Source organism: Hippichthys cyanospilos, chromosome 13 (genome assembly GCF_059441005.1).
Source record: "Hippichthys cyanospilos isolate Australia breed blue-spotted pipefish chromosome 13, RoL_Hcya_1.0, whole genome shotgun sequence".
Classification (NCBI taxonomy): Eukaryota; Metazoa; Chordata; class Actinopteri; order Syngnathiformes; family Syngnathidae; genus Hippichthys; species Hippichthys cyanospilos.
In genome coordinates, this window is record NC_142381.1 from 8,680,899 (window position 1) to 8,696,058 (window position 15,160).

At 38.0% G+C, this 15,160-nt stretch overlaps 1 protein-coding gene across 1 annotated transcript in view; it reads left to right on the forward strand.

The window, feature by feature from the left end:
- The window catches only part of pcdh11 (protocadherin 11), a 136,190-nt gene extending 126,506 nt beyond the window's left edge, over window positions 1-9,684 (forward strand). Inside the window, exon 7 of the mRNA XM_088431008.1 lies at window positions 5,576-9,684. Coding sequence (XP_088287134.1) covers window positions 5,576-6,036 — 461 coding nt within the window. The 3' untranslated portion in view covers window positions 6,037-9,684. The remainder of the gene's footprint in view (window positions 1-5,575) is intronic.
- Window positions 9,685-15,160: the final 5,476 nt, after the last annotated feature.

Here is a 15,160-nt window from a genome sequence, read left to right on the forward strand (position 1 = left end):
CCTCACTTCCCTCTTATCTGCATCACATTGTCTCCTTTGAGAAAGGCTATTTATTAGATAAGCCTCTGTTTATTTGAACCAAAGACACAAGTACTGCCATTTCCTACATATTACTTTGTATTTTGTGTGTATTTCCAAAGAATAAAACAAAAAGTTATCTTTCCACTATTGAAATGCTCTACACTATTGTTTGTGGCTAATCAGCAACATTTAAAACCGAGTCAAAGCAGAATATGAGGCTAAATGGAGGTTGAATACATTTTTTTTCCTTTTAAATGCACATAATGTAAATACGTTTTCTACAGGCTTAGACAAAATGTCTGTCTTAAAGATCCATGGCATCCATCAACATGACACCGGTGACCTCTGTGCCCATCACTGATCTTTAGCCTGCTGAAGAGCTTTACATTTTTTTTCCATTCCTGCAATGTATTATTTACTTCACCTTTCATGCCCTTGTCACCAGTAAACATGACAGCTCTCATTGCCATCACACGGGATTATACTGTACTGTTGATAAAGGCAAATAAAACCCAATAGCTTTTTAAGCCTAATTTACAGAGGGGAGTTGAATTTCCAAGACGCCATGAAGGTTCTATCTTTGTGACTCGTGACTCGCATCACACTGTGAGGTTCGCTTAATTATGCGGGTGTGCACAAATCAGCGTTTAAGAAAGAGGACAGTTTGCGTCTTTGTGGGTATGAACACAGCCATGTTAATTCACTGCCAAACAAAGTAGCTCCTCACAATCCTTTTAAATGTGACACAATGAGAGGCTTGCATGGAGAAATTTCGGTGTTGGAAAGTACACGGCATTCTGCGTGTGGCTGGTCTGGCAACAGAAACCGTCATGAGGTGCCCCCAAGACATAGAGTAGAGAATGATCTGTTGAAAACTGCTGGTGATATAATTATGTACGCGGCCCTCATGTCTCTCTTTCTTCTCGTGTCTCTTTTGTCAATGTCTATCATTAAGTTTTAATGTTTTTTTTTGTTTGTTTGTTTTTTTGCCGTTGTATTCCATTATATCGCATCGTGAAGGTGTTTGTAGTAGAGATGAAACTAGAAAAGATATATATTAGTCTCAGTAGTCAACTTGAGTGAATGCATGTGAGAGAGCTTTCTTCATTGGTGATTGGATGTCAACACATTATCTTCTCCAAAATATATTCTTCAGTTACAGTTTTTTCTTTCAGATTTTTCCTGACAAAAGTGATTGTGCCCTGAAGGAAAATATAAAAAAAACCCTTTGCATGTGTGTATTTTTACTACCAATGTAGGACTTCCATTTTTCTCTTTGGTTTCAAGCTGTGATATTCCTAAAAGGCGTTTGATGTTATGGGCCAGCATCATATTTACCTTTGTCATACAATTTACAGTACACAAATTAACACTCGTATGGTAAGGATTATTACATGCAAGTGGGAGTGGAAAAATACTCTATATATAGTGAAAACATTTCTGGCTTGTTATAATGTAATAGTTTTCGATTGCAGCTCATCTGACTGATCCAGAAATAACCATCATTGAGAGGTGCTCATATTGCTTTCCCTAGCTTAGTTGTGTTTGTGCTCTTTAGCGAACAGTATATGTTAAGAAACAGACTTCTTTTTTTTTTTTTGAAAGTTTTTGCTATGAAGAAAAAAAAAGAACGTGCTGCTCGGTGACAGCCTCTGAATCAAAACTTCACTGGCCGAGTTAAACAAAACAGCTAGTTTTATGTGCTGCCAGCATGCAGTGGAGGCGCTACTGTTATCCTGGGATTGAACTTGACACTTTTATTTCCCTATACAGCACACCCGAGACAATCAAAACCAAACATTATCATTCAAAATATGAGCATATTCCTGCATGCTCGGATGGAGGAAATGTGAAAATTTGTAACATCACAACTCGACAGTATCATGCATTTGGAGGACTGCTTTATTTAGTGGTGGAGATGCTGCCAGGTTCACCTTCCTGACTAGTTCCAGGAGTCTAATGTCCTAGATGCATGCAATTATCCTTTTAATTAACAATAATGAGTTTGTGAACGCCGATATAATGAGCTGAGTCATATGTGTACAGACATTAATGTGAAGCTCATCAGGTTGTTAGCAGCTCTGTCAGTAAATATCATCAAGGCTCCTGTTAAATAGTGCTGTACGTGTGAAACTATTGGAAATATGTATTATTTTTAAGCAAAGAAGTAGAAGAACAACATGAAACATATAGGCACGCAAGATGTCTGTAGTGTAAGGTGGCGCTTATATCACGGCGCTGTGTTGTTGCACTGTTTACCACCAATATGGTACATTAAATCAAACATCACCCTGAAGCCAAAATAAACGCAACAGGAGGGGTGTTTTATTCAGCCTTTAGCAAAGACTGAATTACACGCGGCAAATGAAGGCCTTGTAAATATTTAAAATCCTGAAATTAGAAAATAAGCTTCAAAACATGTTTCTTTTTATCCCGCGTTAGTGGATCAGAACGCAAACTTGGAAATGCATTTTCTCTTGTTCCACCACCTTATGGTATATTTTTGAATAAAATACTTTTTTTTTTATTGTCATTATTGAGCAGCATTTGCCGACTACTGCGTGTCTACTGAAAATGTGATATAATGTTTCTTAGCTAATATTTTTTGTACATAAATGTTGTACTACCCAATACGTTCAAATCAGATCCTGTGTTTAGGTGGAGCACACAAATGGAAGGTTAGCTGAAGGTGACCACATTAGTGTTCGAGCTTTACCCAGATGAAGGAGGCAGCGGTGTGGTGTCACATAAATGTTTTCCGTCGGATACCAGTTAAAGCGTTGCAATCGGTGTGTTGAAATAAGCGTAGCTAATTATGACTGAGCCACTAATTTAGCCTTCAGGCTGTTTGGAATCAGATTGTGAACTGAATCGTCACTTATCTTTGCGAGGCTGAACTTGCATTAGATGTTTAATTGACTTCTTTTAGTTTGCTAAATGGATGGCAGAGTTTGAGATCCACTTTGTTGAAAACAACTTAAATGAGGAGAGTGGGTCTGATCTATGCTTTGCTTTGGATTACACCCTATTGTTTCCTATGATCTCCACTTGTCTGCTAGTCACACTTTCCTTGAAAGAAAATGCAGTGAACAGTCACAGCATCAAGATATGGGGCATTGGAAGATGTGTTGAAGGCTCTGCAGGTTATGGCTGTTTCCCCTGAATACAAATGACGCCAGCATCATAAGCAGGCTGCATTATTCCTTTGAGTGACAAAAGCAGACTGAGATGCCAATGACATTACTCGCCACGATCCCACCTGCCCATCCAAACTGTCCCAACGGAATAGGAAATAGTGCAGTCCGATGTCATGCGGAAGAGCTGCATTCCAAATACGAAGGCTGTCGCAGTTTCAAACTGCATAAAGACATAAAATAGTTTTGAGTTGCAGTTTATGTGAGGCATCACCTTTGACTGAAGTGCTATAAAAAGTTGAGAATAGTTACAGAACTCTGATTTTTTTGAGGTTACCTGTCCAAGGAGACTTTTATTTGAATAGTGTTTCCTGAATAAAGTGGCATGTAGACCATTATTCATTTTGAAAACCCGCTGTAAATGTGTTCTATCCAACCAACATATTTATTTAGCTATATTCATAGGTCTAGCAATCGATATTTATATTACATGGGGAGTGCCACCCAGATGGGGGCTGTCATGTTTCTTTTAGCTATGGAAAGCAAAGGAGGACAACTTTTGCCAACGTAATTCATATCACATCTTGGATTTCAGTTCATGTCTTGTGTGCTGTTAATCGTGAATAAAAAGGGGAAAAAAAGGAAATAGATGGTTTGTTTGCGAATAGTGACTAAAAGAAGGTGACGGAATAGAAGTGCTTGTGTGTGGGGGATTTCATGACATGTACAAGGATTCACCCACCAAACACAAAAAACGCCAGTAAAGACATCACGATAAAACAAGAATTTACATTAGCCTGTGGCTTCTTTCTGTCCAATGTCCTTCTGCTCATACCTGTTTTTCCTACTTGACTGGTAAGAGTTATGTTTTCATGTTCTAACTAACCAGTGTTGACATATTTGCCCAAGTTTTGTAGGTTCCACGCTATTATGCACTGAAACTAATCACAAATTGTATTTGTATCCACTCATTTTCTCGCTTGCATTGCGCATGGTTCCAAAGTATGGTCTCTCTGTGACACCGCAGTGTGCGTGCCGCATTCATGTAAGACCAGGAAACATCAACTTTAAATAATCCATAGAGCCACTTTAAGAGCCACTTTAAGACACAAAGAAAGGCATGGAGTAGAAGCTCAGAGAATGCTGACATGTGGCCCGTTTTTGCCTTAATAATTTTAGTGACCCTCTGAAAGGTGACACCATTTATATGACCTAAAGGATTTACTGATTCGGGGATAGGCAACCCCATTCCTAGAGCGCTGCATACCTGCATGTTTTTTGATGTCGCTCTCTTACATTACTCTTGATTCAAATAATCAACTCATCAGCAAGCTCAGAAGCCTGATAATGATCATTTGAATCAGGTGTGTTATTTTCACTTTTTACCGATTCATGTATATTAAGATATATATTGGCTTTTATCTAAGGTCATAAAAACATACACCTAGCGGCAGTCGTCTTCACGGTGCATGCGTGCAACTTTTTGTGCAAAAAAAGCAAGAAGTCATCACAGGGTCAAAAATGCCTTTTATTATTTATAGCATTCTTACTTATGCAAATATACTAAATAATTTCTGCGTGACAGCTTGAAGCTGAGGCCTGGAGGAGTGACATGATGTTCAAACGTGGACTCCGCCGTACCTCGCATGGCCGAGGAGAGAGAACACTGCCGGGCTACCCGTTGCCTTGGTGCACACTGTTTTACATTCTAATTATCTGGCTTGACAGGCTTTATTGCTGAGGCTCAATGCTGAAGCCTCACACCAGACTCATTCCACATGTGATGCCTGCACAGGGATAATGAGATAAGATTGCTTCGGAGCTTATGGCCTTGCTGATATGTCTCCTCGTTAAGTCTTTTTTTTTTTTGTTTGTTGTTTTTTTTTTTTTTTCATGTCGTCCATATATGAATCTTGGTCATTGTAATTAAGTGTTGACTTTTAAAAATTCCTTTTGATCAGATTTACTTGGGATTCTAAAATGTGAGAAGTGAGTTTTGAGGCGTGTCACACTGACAGTAACTAAAATAAACATTGTTTGTGTGAACGTTCATTAAATATTTAATCCAGAAAAGGCAATCTGTGATAGAAACAGCAAGAGTTTATTTTTTTTTTTCAGTCTAATTAAGCTACAGGGAATTTGTTGCATATTGTAGGTAAACAGATAATGTCCTGGGAATACCAATGGAAATTAAATGCTCCACTAATGCTTTCCTCATTATAAGATGAAATGAAACATTTATTACTAACTTTCAATTTGTCAAAGGGATGACACTTAGCGGGTCAAACTCTGATAAGACAAAAGCTTTTTTCCAGTTGTCTTTGAATTCATAACTTCAGTAAATCACAACGTTACGAGTTTTTTTTGAGTGGTTTCACCTGTTGGTTTCACGTTTTTTGTTGTTCTTTTTTTATCTTCAGCCATCGAGGTGAACCTCCAGAAAGCTTTGGCTGAAGCATCCGAGACCTGTACTCAAGAGTGTCTGATACTGGGCCACTCCGACACCTGCTGGATGCCACCAACCCTGACCCAGTTCCCAAGTCCGGCGAGCGGAAGCCCCGCCTCCACCCCTACCTCTGCGGCCATCTCCGGTACGCTCCCCTCCTTTGGCTTCCAGCAGAGCTGTGCTCGGGGAGTCAAGGTTAATTTGGGCAGCTTTGGCACCATGGATGGCCGCCACACGTTGGGAAGGTCCGTGCCTACAAAAGACGAGTTGGACAAAGGGCTTAACAGGCCGCAGTTCTACAACACCCTGGATAGACACTGTAGTAAAAAAGATGACACCGTCAAGGTCATCCCGCTGGCGAGCTTCTCATCTCCTGCAAAGCAGACGGCCACTGGAGGTGGCAGTAGCTCCTTCCTACATGAGCACCAGCTGTAAAAAAAACAAAACAAAAACATTAGCCTGGCATCCTGTACATGTGATTCCATCCAGCCTTTTTCAATGACTTCATGATTAGTATCCATGCGTATGTGTGGAAGTACTGATCATTTGAGGAACTGTGACCAGCTAGGTACTCCTAATAGAAACATTTGAAAATCGATTTCATCAGGCTCATGAGCCTTTGAAACAGTTGTATCAAAAAAATAATGTGGGGTCAGTCTGAGGGCTCAAACATTTCAAATTAAATGTTCATCATCTATCGTCACTGACCCATGAATAGTTAATTTGGCCCTGAGAGACGCAAAGACCCCCAACAATGCATAAGAGTCCTCATATGGATCATCACCAAACCTTCCACAAAACCTAACTGTTGTTTATACCAAGATTTTAAAATTTTGGAGAAATGGACGAATGCATCACAATGATAACAAAAGTGGAGGAATCGCACTTCCATCTGGATCAACTAAAATTTACGTGATCATTTCTTGGCCCATGCCTTAGTCCACCACGACGTATGGTGGCGGCAGGTTTGGCAAACTGACAACAATGCACAGCAAACCAAAGTAGTTTAATCACAGGATACAAAATCAATGACTTTTGCTTTGAATATAGTGGAATGTGCTTTGTAATAGTGTGGGACAATGTACTATACTTTTTCTTGTGCCCAGCTTAGAGCAACCGTGTCCTAAAAGACCATTTACTCACGCAGAAACAAATGCAAATACAGTATGTTGAGTGTGTTGAGTAAGCTAATTTGGGCTAAATGCTAATTAGGGGCCTAGGGTGGTGTTTCTATTTAAGATCTAGTGAAATATTGTTCTGTATAATAATCAGCACAAACTCATTTGGTGGTGGAAGATGTTTCGTTTGTCTTGCCTGAACATGTTTCAGAAGTCTATTTTAGTCGGGAGGGACTGAGGAAAGATTTAAGAAAAAAAAGAAACATATTTGAGAAGCGTAACTAGGCCAATGGTAGACAGCACTGGTAATCTTGTTTTGCATTCTTTTCACCAAGGACTGGTAAACCCATGAACACAAACACACCCAAGATTTTCCCCATATGCTGTTTGCTGCATCTCTGCCAGCTCCATTAAGAAAGTGCTGTTAAAAGTCATGTCTTCATCTTGCCTTGAAAGGCTCAACCCTCCCCCCTTCTTTCTTTTGTTTCTGTTGGTCATGCAGTATTTTGTTGCTTAGAATCTGCCACACAAAACCGAACCATTGAGCCAATTATGAAATTCTTTATCTAATTACTTTGATATGCAATGTTGGTATTTTCCCTTACTGTGGTTAAGAGGGCTATGGAATTGCTCTGTGGGCTAACGGGAATGTTCTGCTCTGTACTTGCACCAGCAAAGACGAGGTGGTAAGCCCTCAAAAACATCAACGTACTATGCTCTTAATATTTTCTTCCAGTGTCATAACGAACTCCCAGTAGCTAGCTACTAATTACCGTTATCTGTTTCAATTAATGTGATTATTAATATCCGTTCATGCTATAATAGTTGTTCACAATGCAATGCGTTTTTCCTCCCTGAGTTTTTTTTCTTTTTTTTTTGCAGTCATGCCAACCAAGACATTACCAGTGACCCAGAAAAAAACAAAAACAAGCACGCTTGACAGTTGAGACGGAGCAAAAGACTCCAAATCATCTGTGTAAACTGTACTGATGATGATAACTGTTCCAACATAACTTTGTGCTGGAACAGATTGGGTGCAGTATAATCTATTGCAACGACATTAAGTGTCTGCTTCCCAATAACACCCAAGCCAGGTGTCTAAATCACCAAGTATATGATTCATGTGATTCATTTCCCCGTACAATTGCAAATTAGGAGCAGCCCTGCATCTATAATGTATTGAGGCATTCTATGTCGAGTGAAAAGCAAACCGTGTTTGCATGCGGGCTGCCGAGAGATCCTCTGGGGTCAAGGATCTGATTCTTGTAAAGAGGCTTTAACTCAGACTCAGAAAATGATCGCCTTACACGACCCATGTCATGAACAGGGAAATAAATGAATCAGTCCAATCGTACCTGATGTAATTATCAAAATGAATGCAATAAGTGAAAAAAAACATTTTTAATCAGTCTCCCTCTAAACAAGAGTTGATGATGATGAGCTCCCTGTTTGAGATTACCTGATTTTCTTTCTTCCATCACTTTTTCTCTCGTCTCGGAAACACAAATCTGCAAATTGCATAAATATATTCAAGCAAAAGGAGCACATATTATTGGGAGCGCCACACTGATTGAGTGAAATTGCTTGTAAAAGAGCCATTTTAATCTATGTTTACAGATCAGCATTCAAAACCAAGACATTAGTCAACAATAATGGGTTTTCATAACAATTTGTGGGAATAAGAACATGTATTATTGTTGTTGGATTGTTTGAAGGATGTCACAACTAATTGTGCCCTTCCTCATATCACAGAGGAAGAGAATTTTCATGAAATGAAACACTGTCAATATGTCACATGAAATGTTCATAATGGAAAAAAAAATGATACTATCACTTGTGTACAATACACACAATATATGAGCATTTGTTTCTTTAACATGTTGACTTCATAATTTGCTGTCAAGGATGCAACAGTTGCATAACTGATTAGATGTAGGGGGTCAATTTTTGTTTTCAATTTTGTTTTTGTACGTCTGTCCTTTTTTTTCCTCAACAAAAAGAATTGCTATTTTTTTGTTTTTTTATATCACCCCAAATATTCAGTTGTAGTCAGCAATCATGAGCTATCCACTCCAAAAGACTGAGCTCTCATTATATTTTGCCCGTTTCCCTTTTTGCGAGTTCACTGCTCAAAACGGTTCAAAATAGCAACAGATACACAAAGGAAAAGATAATAATGCCTTAGTTTTCAGACAAATGTGTTTCACACTCACCCTGTGGCATCATTTGCATGAACTCCTTGGACTCCCACAAGGTATTTTTGCTCTTGACTGTATTGTCGATGCATCCATCATTAGATCCAGTGTCAGTATTAATGTTATCTGCTCTACCTGTTTGTCTTATGAAACTAAACCAATGTTAAATGGAGAGCACGCACTCAAATGTTGTAATGTTTGCATACTACTTGGGCCTCCAAGTATACACAAATATATATAGTATCCTTAGGTAACAATGAAATCACACTGTACATAGCACCCCTAAGAACAATATTACAAATGGACACACATAGTAACCACAAAGGCTTGATGTACATCATTGCAAATGTTGAAATGGGGAAAAAGGGAAAACCTAGAAAAAGATGAGAAGACAATCTCTGTTGCAATGTGAAGTGGATACAAACAATAATAATGCGTGTGTGCGCGTATGCCTGTGGACAAAGTGGCATATCACTTTTGCCACAATATTGTATGTACACTTACGTATCTTGTACAAAGTCTATATCAAAATGTGATAAGTATATGCTTGTAAATTAGTTACCAGTGAGTGAAGTCATGTTTGCTTTGAGAAGGCTTCAGTGCTTGCCAGCAAATCTGTGTTGGTTAATTAAAGCTATACAGTCCTGTGTTGTTATGCCTTTGTAAGATATACCATTTAATATTATAAAAATGACTTCCATATAGTGAAATGTTTTTTCTTGGTCTTTGAATTTGACCTCCGCCATTAAATATTGAGTCTCCAAAGTGTACAGAGATCATGCTTGTCATTTTACCTAAATAGCAAGTAAACCACATTTCAAGAGCTTGATCTTGCGACTTAATTGTTTAGATTTTTATTAACTGACGTACAACATTTAGTGACACTTTATCCATGGTTTAAATTCTATAGAGGTATCAATTAAAGTGTTATGTTTTTCAGTGTGTGCGACAAGTCACCATTAATAAATTGGAAATCTTTAAAACAATAAAGCATGAATAAAACTTAGCTCAGATGTGACTGTTTTTAATCCATCAAGGAATCTTATACTTGAAACATTTAAAAGATATCAGGAAAACCTAACTTGATTAGACTGTAGGTCGTATCATTACTTTTATGCCACTCTTATAATATCTTCAGTAGTTTTCCATCATGCTGGTATTTGTCCGCCATGTTGGCATTCTGCCTCTCTTCTGCCATTTACTTCTTCCTTCCACATTGGTCCTCTAATCCAATGTTTAACTTCTTGAGCTCCAATCGGCAATCCTAATGTCCTTCTCTAGGTTGGAAATGGCAACAGTCAACAATGTTGTCCACCATTACTTTTTGCCCCATCGTATCCCACCACTGTAGAGTTACGAGATCTGATGCAAACTATATGATCCAGCCTTGTCAAAATCTGAAACATACACGTGTAAAAACTAACAAGAAAGTCCCCCGATGTTGCGCCAGTGTTTCTGAACCAAGAATCCTTCAAAGGCAGAAACGGGACCCTATCTGATTCTGTCATAATCACTAATCACTCAAAACATGAGGTTGGAAAGAAGTTGAAAATCACATCACTATCATCCCCAACCATATGACTAAAAGCAAGTATTTAGCACTACAATGACACATACATTAATTGAAATTGTACTTAAAAAACAGAAACTGAGGTACCTCTATTTATGAAACTACATCCGCCTTAATCCATCCTAGAGAGATCACAGCATCCACTATAAAATAACAGCTCGGGAATATATGTCTTGCCTGTTCACTCAAACAAGCTAAGCAAGTAAACTTCATGCTTTAGAAACGCAAGCCCCATTTAGACTCCTAACAAGAGTCAAGTCCTCTCCTTCGTAACAGGCCAAAGCCTTTAGCGGACTGTGTCGACTTGCCATATTATGAGCATATGTTCGGTCCCCGATCTCCCAGAGAGACCCGTCTGTGACCCGTTCCATTAGTTCTCCACAGTAATTGGCTAATAACGTGACAGTGCCAGCGCCAAGTATGTCGACGCTGTCAAAACACATGCATACCCAACAAGAGTAATCTGCATTTACAGCAATTACTGCATATTTGGACAGAATGGACTTTGTGTGGGTACCAGCTCACTCACAGATTGTTTCTGATCCCTCTTCAACCACCCACCCCTCCATTCCCATCTGCTAACAAGCAAACTTATTGTAAGCCCACTTTGTTCTCGAGGTGTCATCTGTTAAGGTATCAGGAGAACATATAGAGCTTGTCAAACATTACACTAATTTCCAATTGTAATTAAACTGGCCATCAGGTACCTTGAGGCTGTTTAGTCAACAGCGGGGTACTAATTACTAAAATGACCTTTGCAATAATATCTGGTGAATTATTCATCATTGGGAAAATTGCTTCAGAGACTGCATCCAAGGGATGGCGGGGTCTACACATATCTTCAAATACCTCCATCAAATACTTAAGGCTGTCAAATAAAATGAGGTCATCACATGGGTGAAACACGGGAAGACAACATCTAGCTCATCTCTGAAAAGAAATGAGAAATATTGAGGGCTGTGGTTACTTTCACAGAACGGAATGATACACATTTCAAAAATGAGAAAAAATAGAGGAGCTGAGTTGTTATAAACAAATTTGTCTTCACGCATCCCTGTAGAAGATTGCAAAAAAATATTGAATTATATTTAGTTTCGAGAGTTTTATAGTCATATGCTTGGTAATAACACACAATTCTTGTTCTGTTCACTTTCCTGAACAGACTACATTTCATAATCGAGCAAATAATAAGGTAGGCAAAATAAGATATATATTATTTTATTTAGGGGTTTAATTAATTATTGTTTGTGAATCAATGGTAGATTGTTTTATCGAATGATAAATTTAACTTTACAAGCATGTCTTGAAACAGATTAATTGTGATCATTTAATTACAGTCATAGCTAAAGCATTATCATTTTTACAATCTCATTTTTAATCTCCATGCTTTCAAGATACTGCTTTGATCTGTTTTTATTTTTCGGGCTTCTTGTGCTTGAGTTGTTGGGTTTGGGAAAGAGGTCAATTACACCCTGAAGTGGACACTTAATTCATGTTTAGTAGAACCTGATAAACTCCTGTTTTGGGTGCAAGGGCAAGTTTGGGATCAGAAGGAAGATGTGAAAATGAAAGACCTTGTGAGAGTTGTCGAATTGATGAATGTGAATTCAATTTAAAAAAAAAAAAAAGAATAAATATATATAAAAAAAAAAACGCCTAGGGCACTTGTGATGAATATCGAGTCACAAAGCATTTTCTGTAAGAAAAAACTTGCCTACCACATAAGCCGTACAAATGAAAATAAAAAGCACTAAACTGTGACTTAACTCCCTGCAGAAAACAATAGAAACAAAGATGCTAATGTAGAGAGATTTAGAAATTATTATTATTGTTATTATTAAATGACAAATTAATCCTAGGTAAAGCTGCATTCCCCTCAAAATCTTTTTGAAAGTCACTACTGGATAACTGCTCTTTCTGGCATCACAGGCAAACTGGGGCAAATTTGCAATAATCTGGTGATTGCTCTTGGAGAGTCAAACCTTGGAGGTTTGATTTTTTTCACTGCCATCACAGAAACCTAAATTATAATGTTATATTTTAGGATAATTGGCTTTCTTCCTTTTTCCTGGAGACATAGATGAGCAAATGCAATGCAGCAAGTCAAATTAAATTGTATGCATTCTTTGTTTCACTCTTTCTCAACCAGTAAGTATTTTCCCCTTCATATTCAATAAAATTTATACATTTTAAGTGCACTATTGGTAACTTCCAAAAAGTCCCCTTTAAAAGTAATAACCAAAATCAGCTGCTCCAGGACACTGAATCACAGCAACTTAACTTTTTAGTATGTTCAGCCAATTCTGCCAATTGACTAACTTGGCTTTCTGTTTACATAAACTCTTCACATACTTCCTGTGACGCTAACGCCTAGGAACTAAAATACCATTTGGCATCTAAAAGTTAATAGCCTCAAGTGGTACCGCATTTGTTTTATTGATGTTTAGCATTTCGTTAAAGAACAACAACGTTAATATTTTATTTGTTACCTTCATTATTAAATGCATTATTCCAATTAATTAATAACAACAGCAAAGTTTTTTTTTTTTTTTTTTAACTCCAGGTTTTCCTGCCGGGATAAATAGTAGTCACATTCGAAATGACGCATGGACTAGAATGGATAATGAAATTGAGCTCATTCTCTGAGCCTTTTTACACCAGGGAAGAACATCAAGCAAATGCTTTTTACGCAGAACTCTTCGTTCAGTTCTACAGACAACATCAGACGCAGTCACTGTCAGACAAGCCTGTTCCACATGCAGACACATACACACTCACACACACACTTTTATGCGGTATCAAGGTAGGTAGCAAGTCCCTGAAGCTCTTCCTCTACGGACTTTATTTTCTGCAATGGCGAGACGCCTCTCCCTCCTCTTTGAAAATGTGAAGATCAAACAAAGCAATACAGTTGACGCATCCTGTGGTCTGAATATAGAATCATTTCCATGGTTAGAGGTTTATTTGCTAGTTTATTGAGGCCCCGTTATTGAATAAACAATTGGATCATCCACATGGCCATGTATTCTTAACCCTATGTTGAGCTATTAGTTATATAATCTTAGTGGACAATAACTTCCCTTTTAAAATGGACTGAATAACAGCAGTTATTTCAGGTAGCGCTGCAAGACAACATTCCCGATAGACTCTGTTTCCCCGTGAGCAAATCGAAGGGAAAATGATGCAAATTTGACCTTTGCAAAACCCCGACCTCAGAAGAAGCGTTTAAAAAGAAGAGAACTGATGTCTAATCAATTGGAGGATAATACATTGCATGTATTGCAATGCATTCTAAACCTCTTGATGTGACCGTCCCTTTTTGAAATGTCTTTTAAGGATGGCAATTTTCATCCTATTTTCCACGTCAATTTTCTACATAACACAAGCCAGTACTTCAACTTTATACATTTCAAACTAAAGCCATAAAAGTTATGGGAAATGCATGGAAAAAAGAAATGCTGTGCACAGACAGACCTGCCTTTACCTGCTTGCCAGGGTTGGAGCCCAGGGGCCAACAGTAGTCAAAGGCCTAAATTAAAAAAAAAAAAAAAAGTTTATTTTTCTGTCAATCCTGGTCTCCACGCAAAGCCAGGAACACGCAGGTTGAAGAAGCAACTTGCCACAGATCTTCGCATCTGCAGCAGCGGATGCCGTTTGCATCTGTGATTTTGTGACATTGGCCATATTGAAACTGCACCTTCTGAATGACTATAGCAAGCACCAATGAACCACCAAAACACTGATTTATTTTTTTTTTCTTGTAATAACCTGAAATAACCTGAAAATCCATGTTTTCCATAATTGGGTCAAAATGCATGAAGCGCTAGAACTGTCCTTTTAATGTATTTCCAAGGCAGCATTATTCTAGCCAATCAACGCTTGCGAGAACATCTATTGAACAATGGCAAGCAACAAGCATGGTGGGATGAAAAGAAAGACACAACAAGGGAAAATCAATATAGCAATTACGTTTGCAGATAATGGACATCAAGGTGTTATTTGGAGTGACTGAGAAGAAGAAGTGACATGAAGCCAATTCGAGTAGACCATGCATTTCATTGTCTCACATCTCGTACATGTGACATGGATTTATTGTCACAGGGCTCAAGAAAACATTTTTGTTGTTGACTTTCCTTTGTATTTATTTATTTATTTATTTGGTCCACAATGGAATAAGCATTGGTTAGCACTTTCTTGCACGCAGGTTTATCACCATCATTGATTCAAAATAAAGTCACGGTCATGTAAGTTTGATAATTCACGTGAAGAAAAGAGTTATCATACAAGAAATGTGATAGGATTTTAAGAAGATACAATCACTATGACACCAAATATCTGAATGTACATCAGCCTCAACACTGTAATGGATCAATATTTGTGTCATACAGCATGATGATAGTGTGAAACAAGCTCATTCTCGTGATGTCACAATGCTCAGAATAAGTGGTTTTGCATCGCTCTTTATGATTTAAATTTGGAAATTTGCTCCTTATGTTCGGTACCAATAGTACCAATTGAGTGATATTGAGTACCAATACAACAATTGACCACAATACTTTTTTAATTTTGGAGTTTTCAGTTTGTGAACTCATATAATTTGAAGACTTATTATAAACCAGGAAAAGTGATGGATTTCGACTGAGAAAATTTAAAGTATGTTTCCATTTGTTTACAAG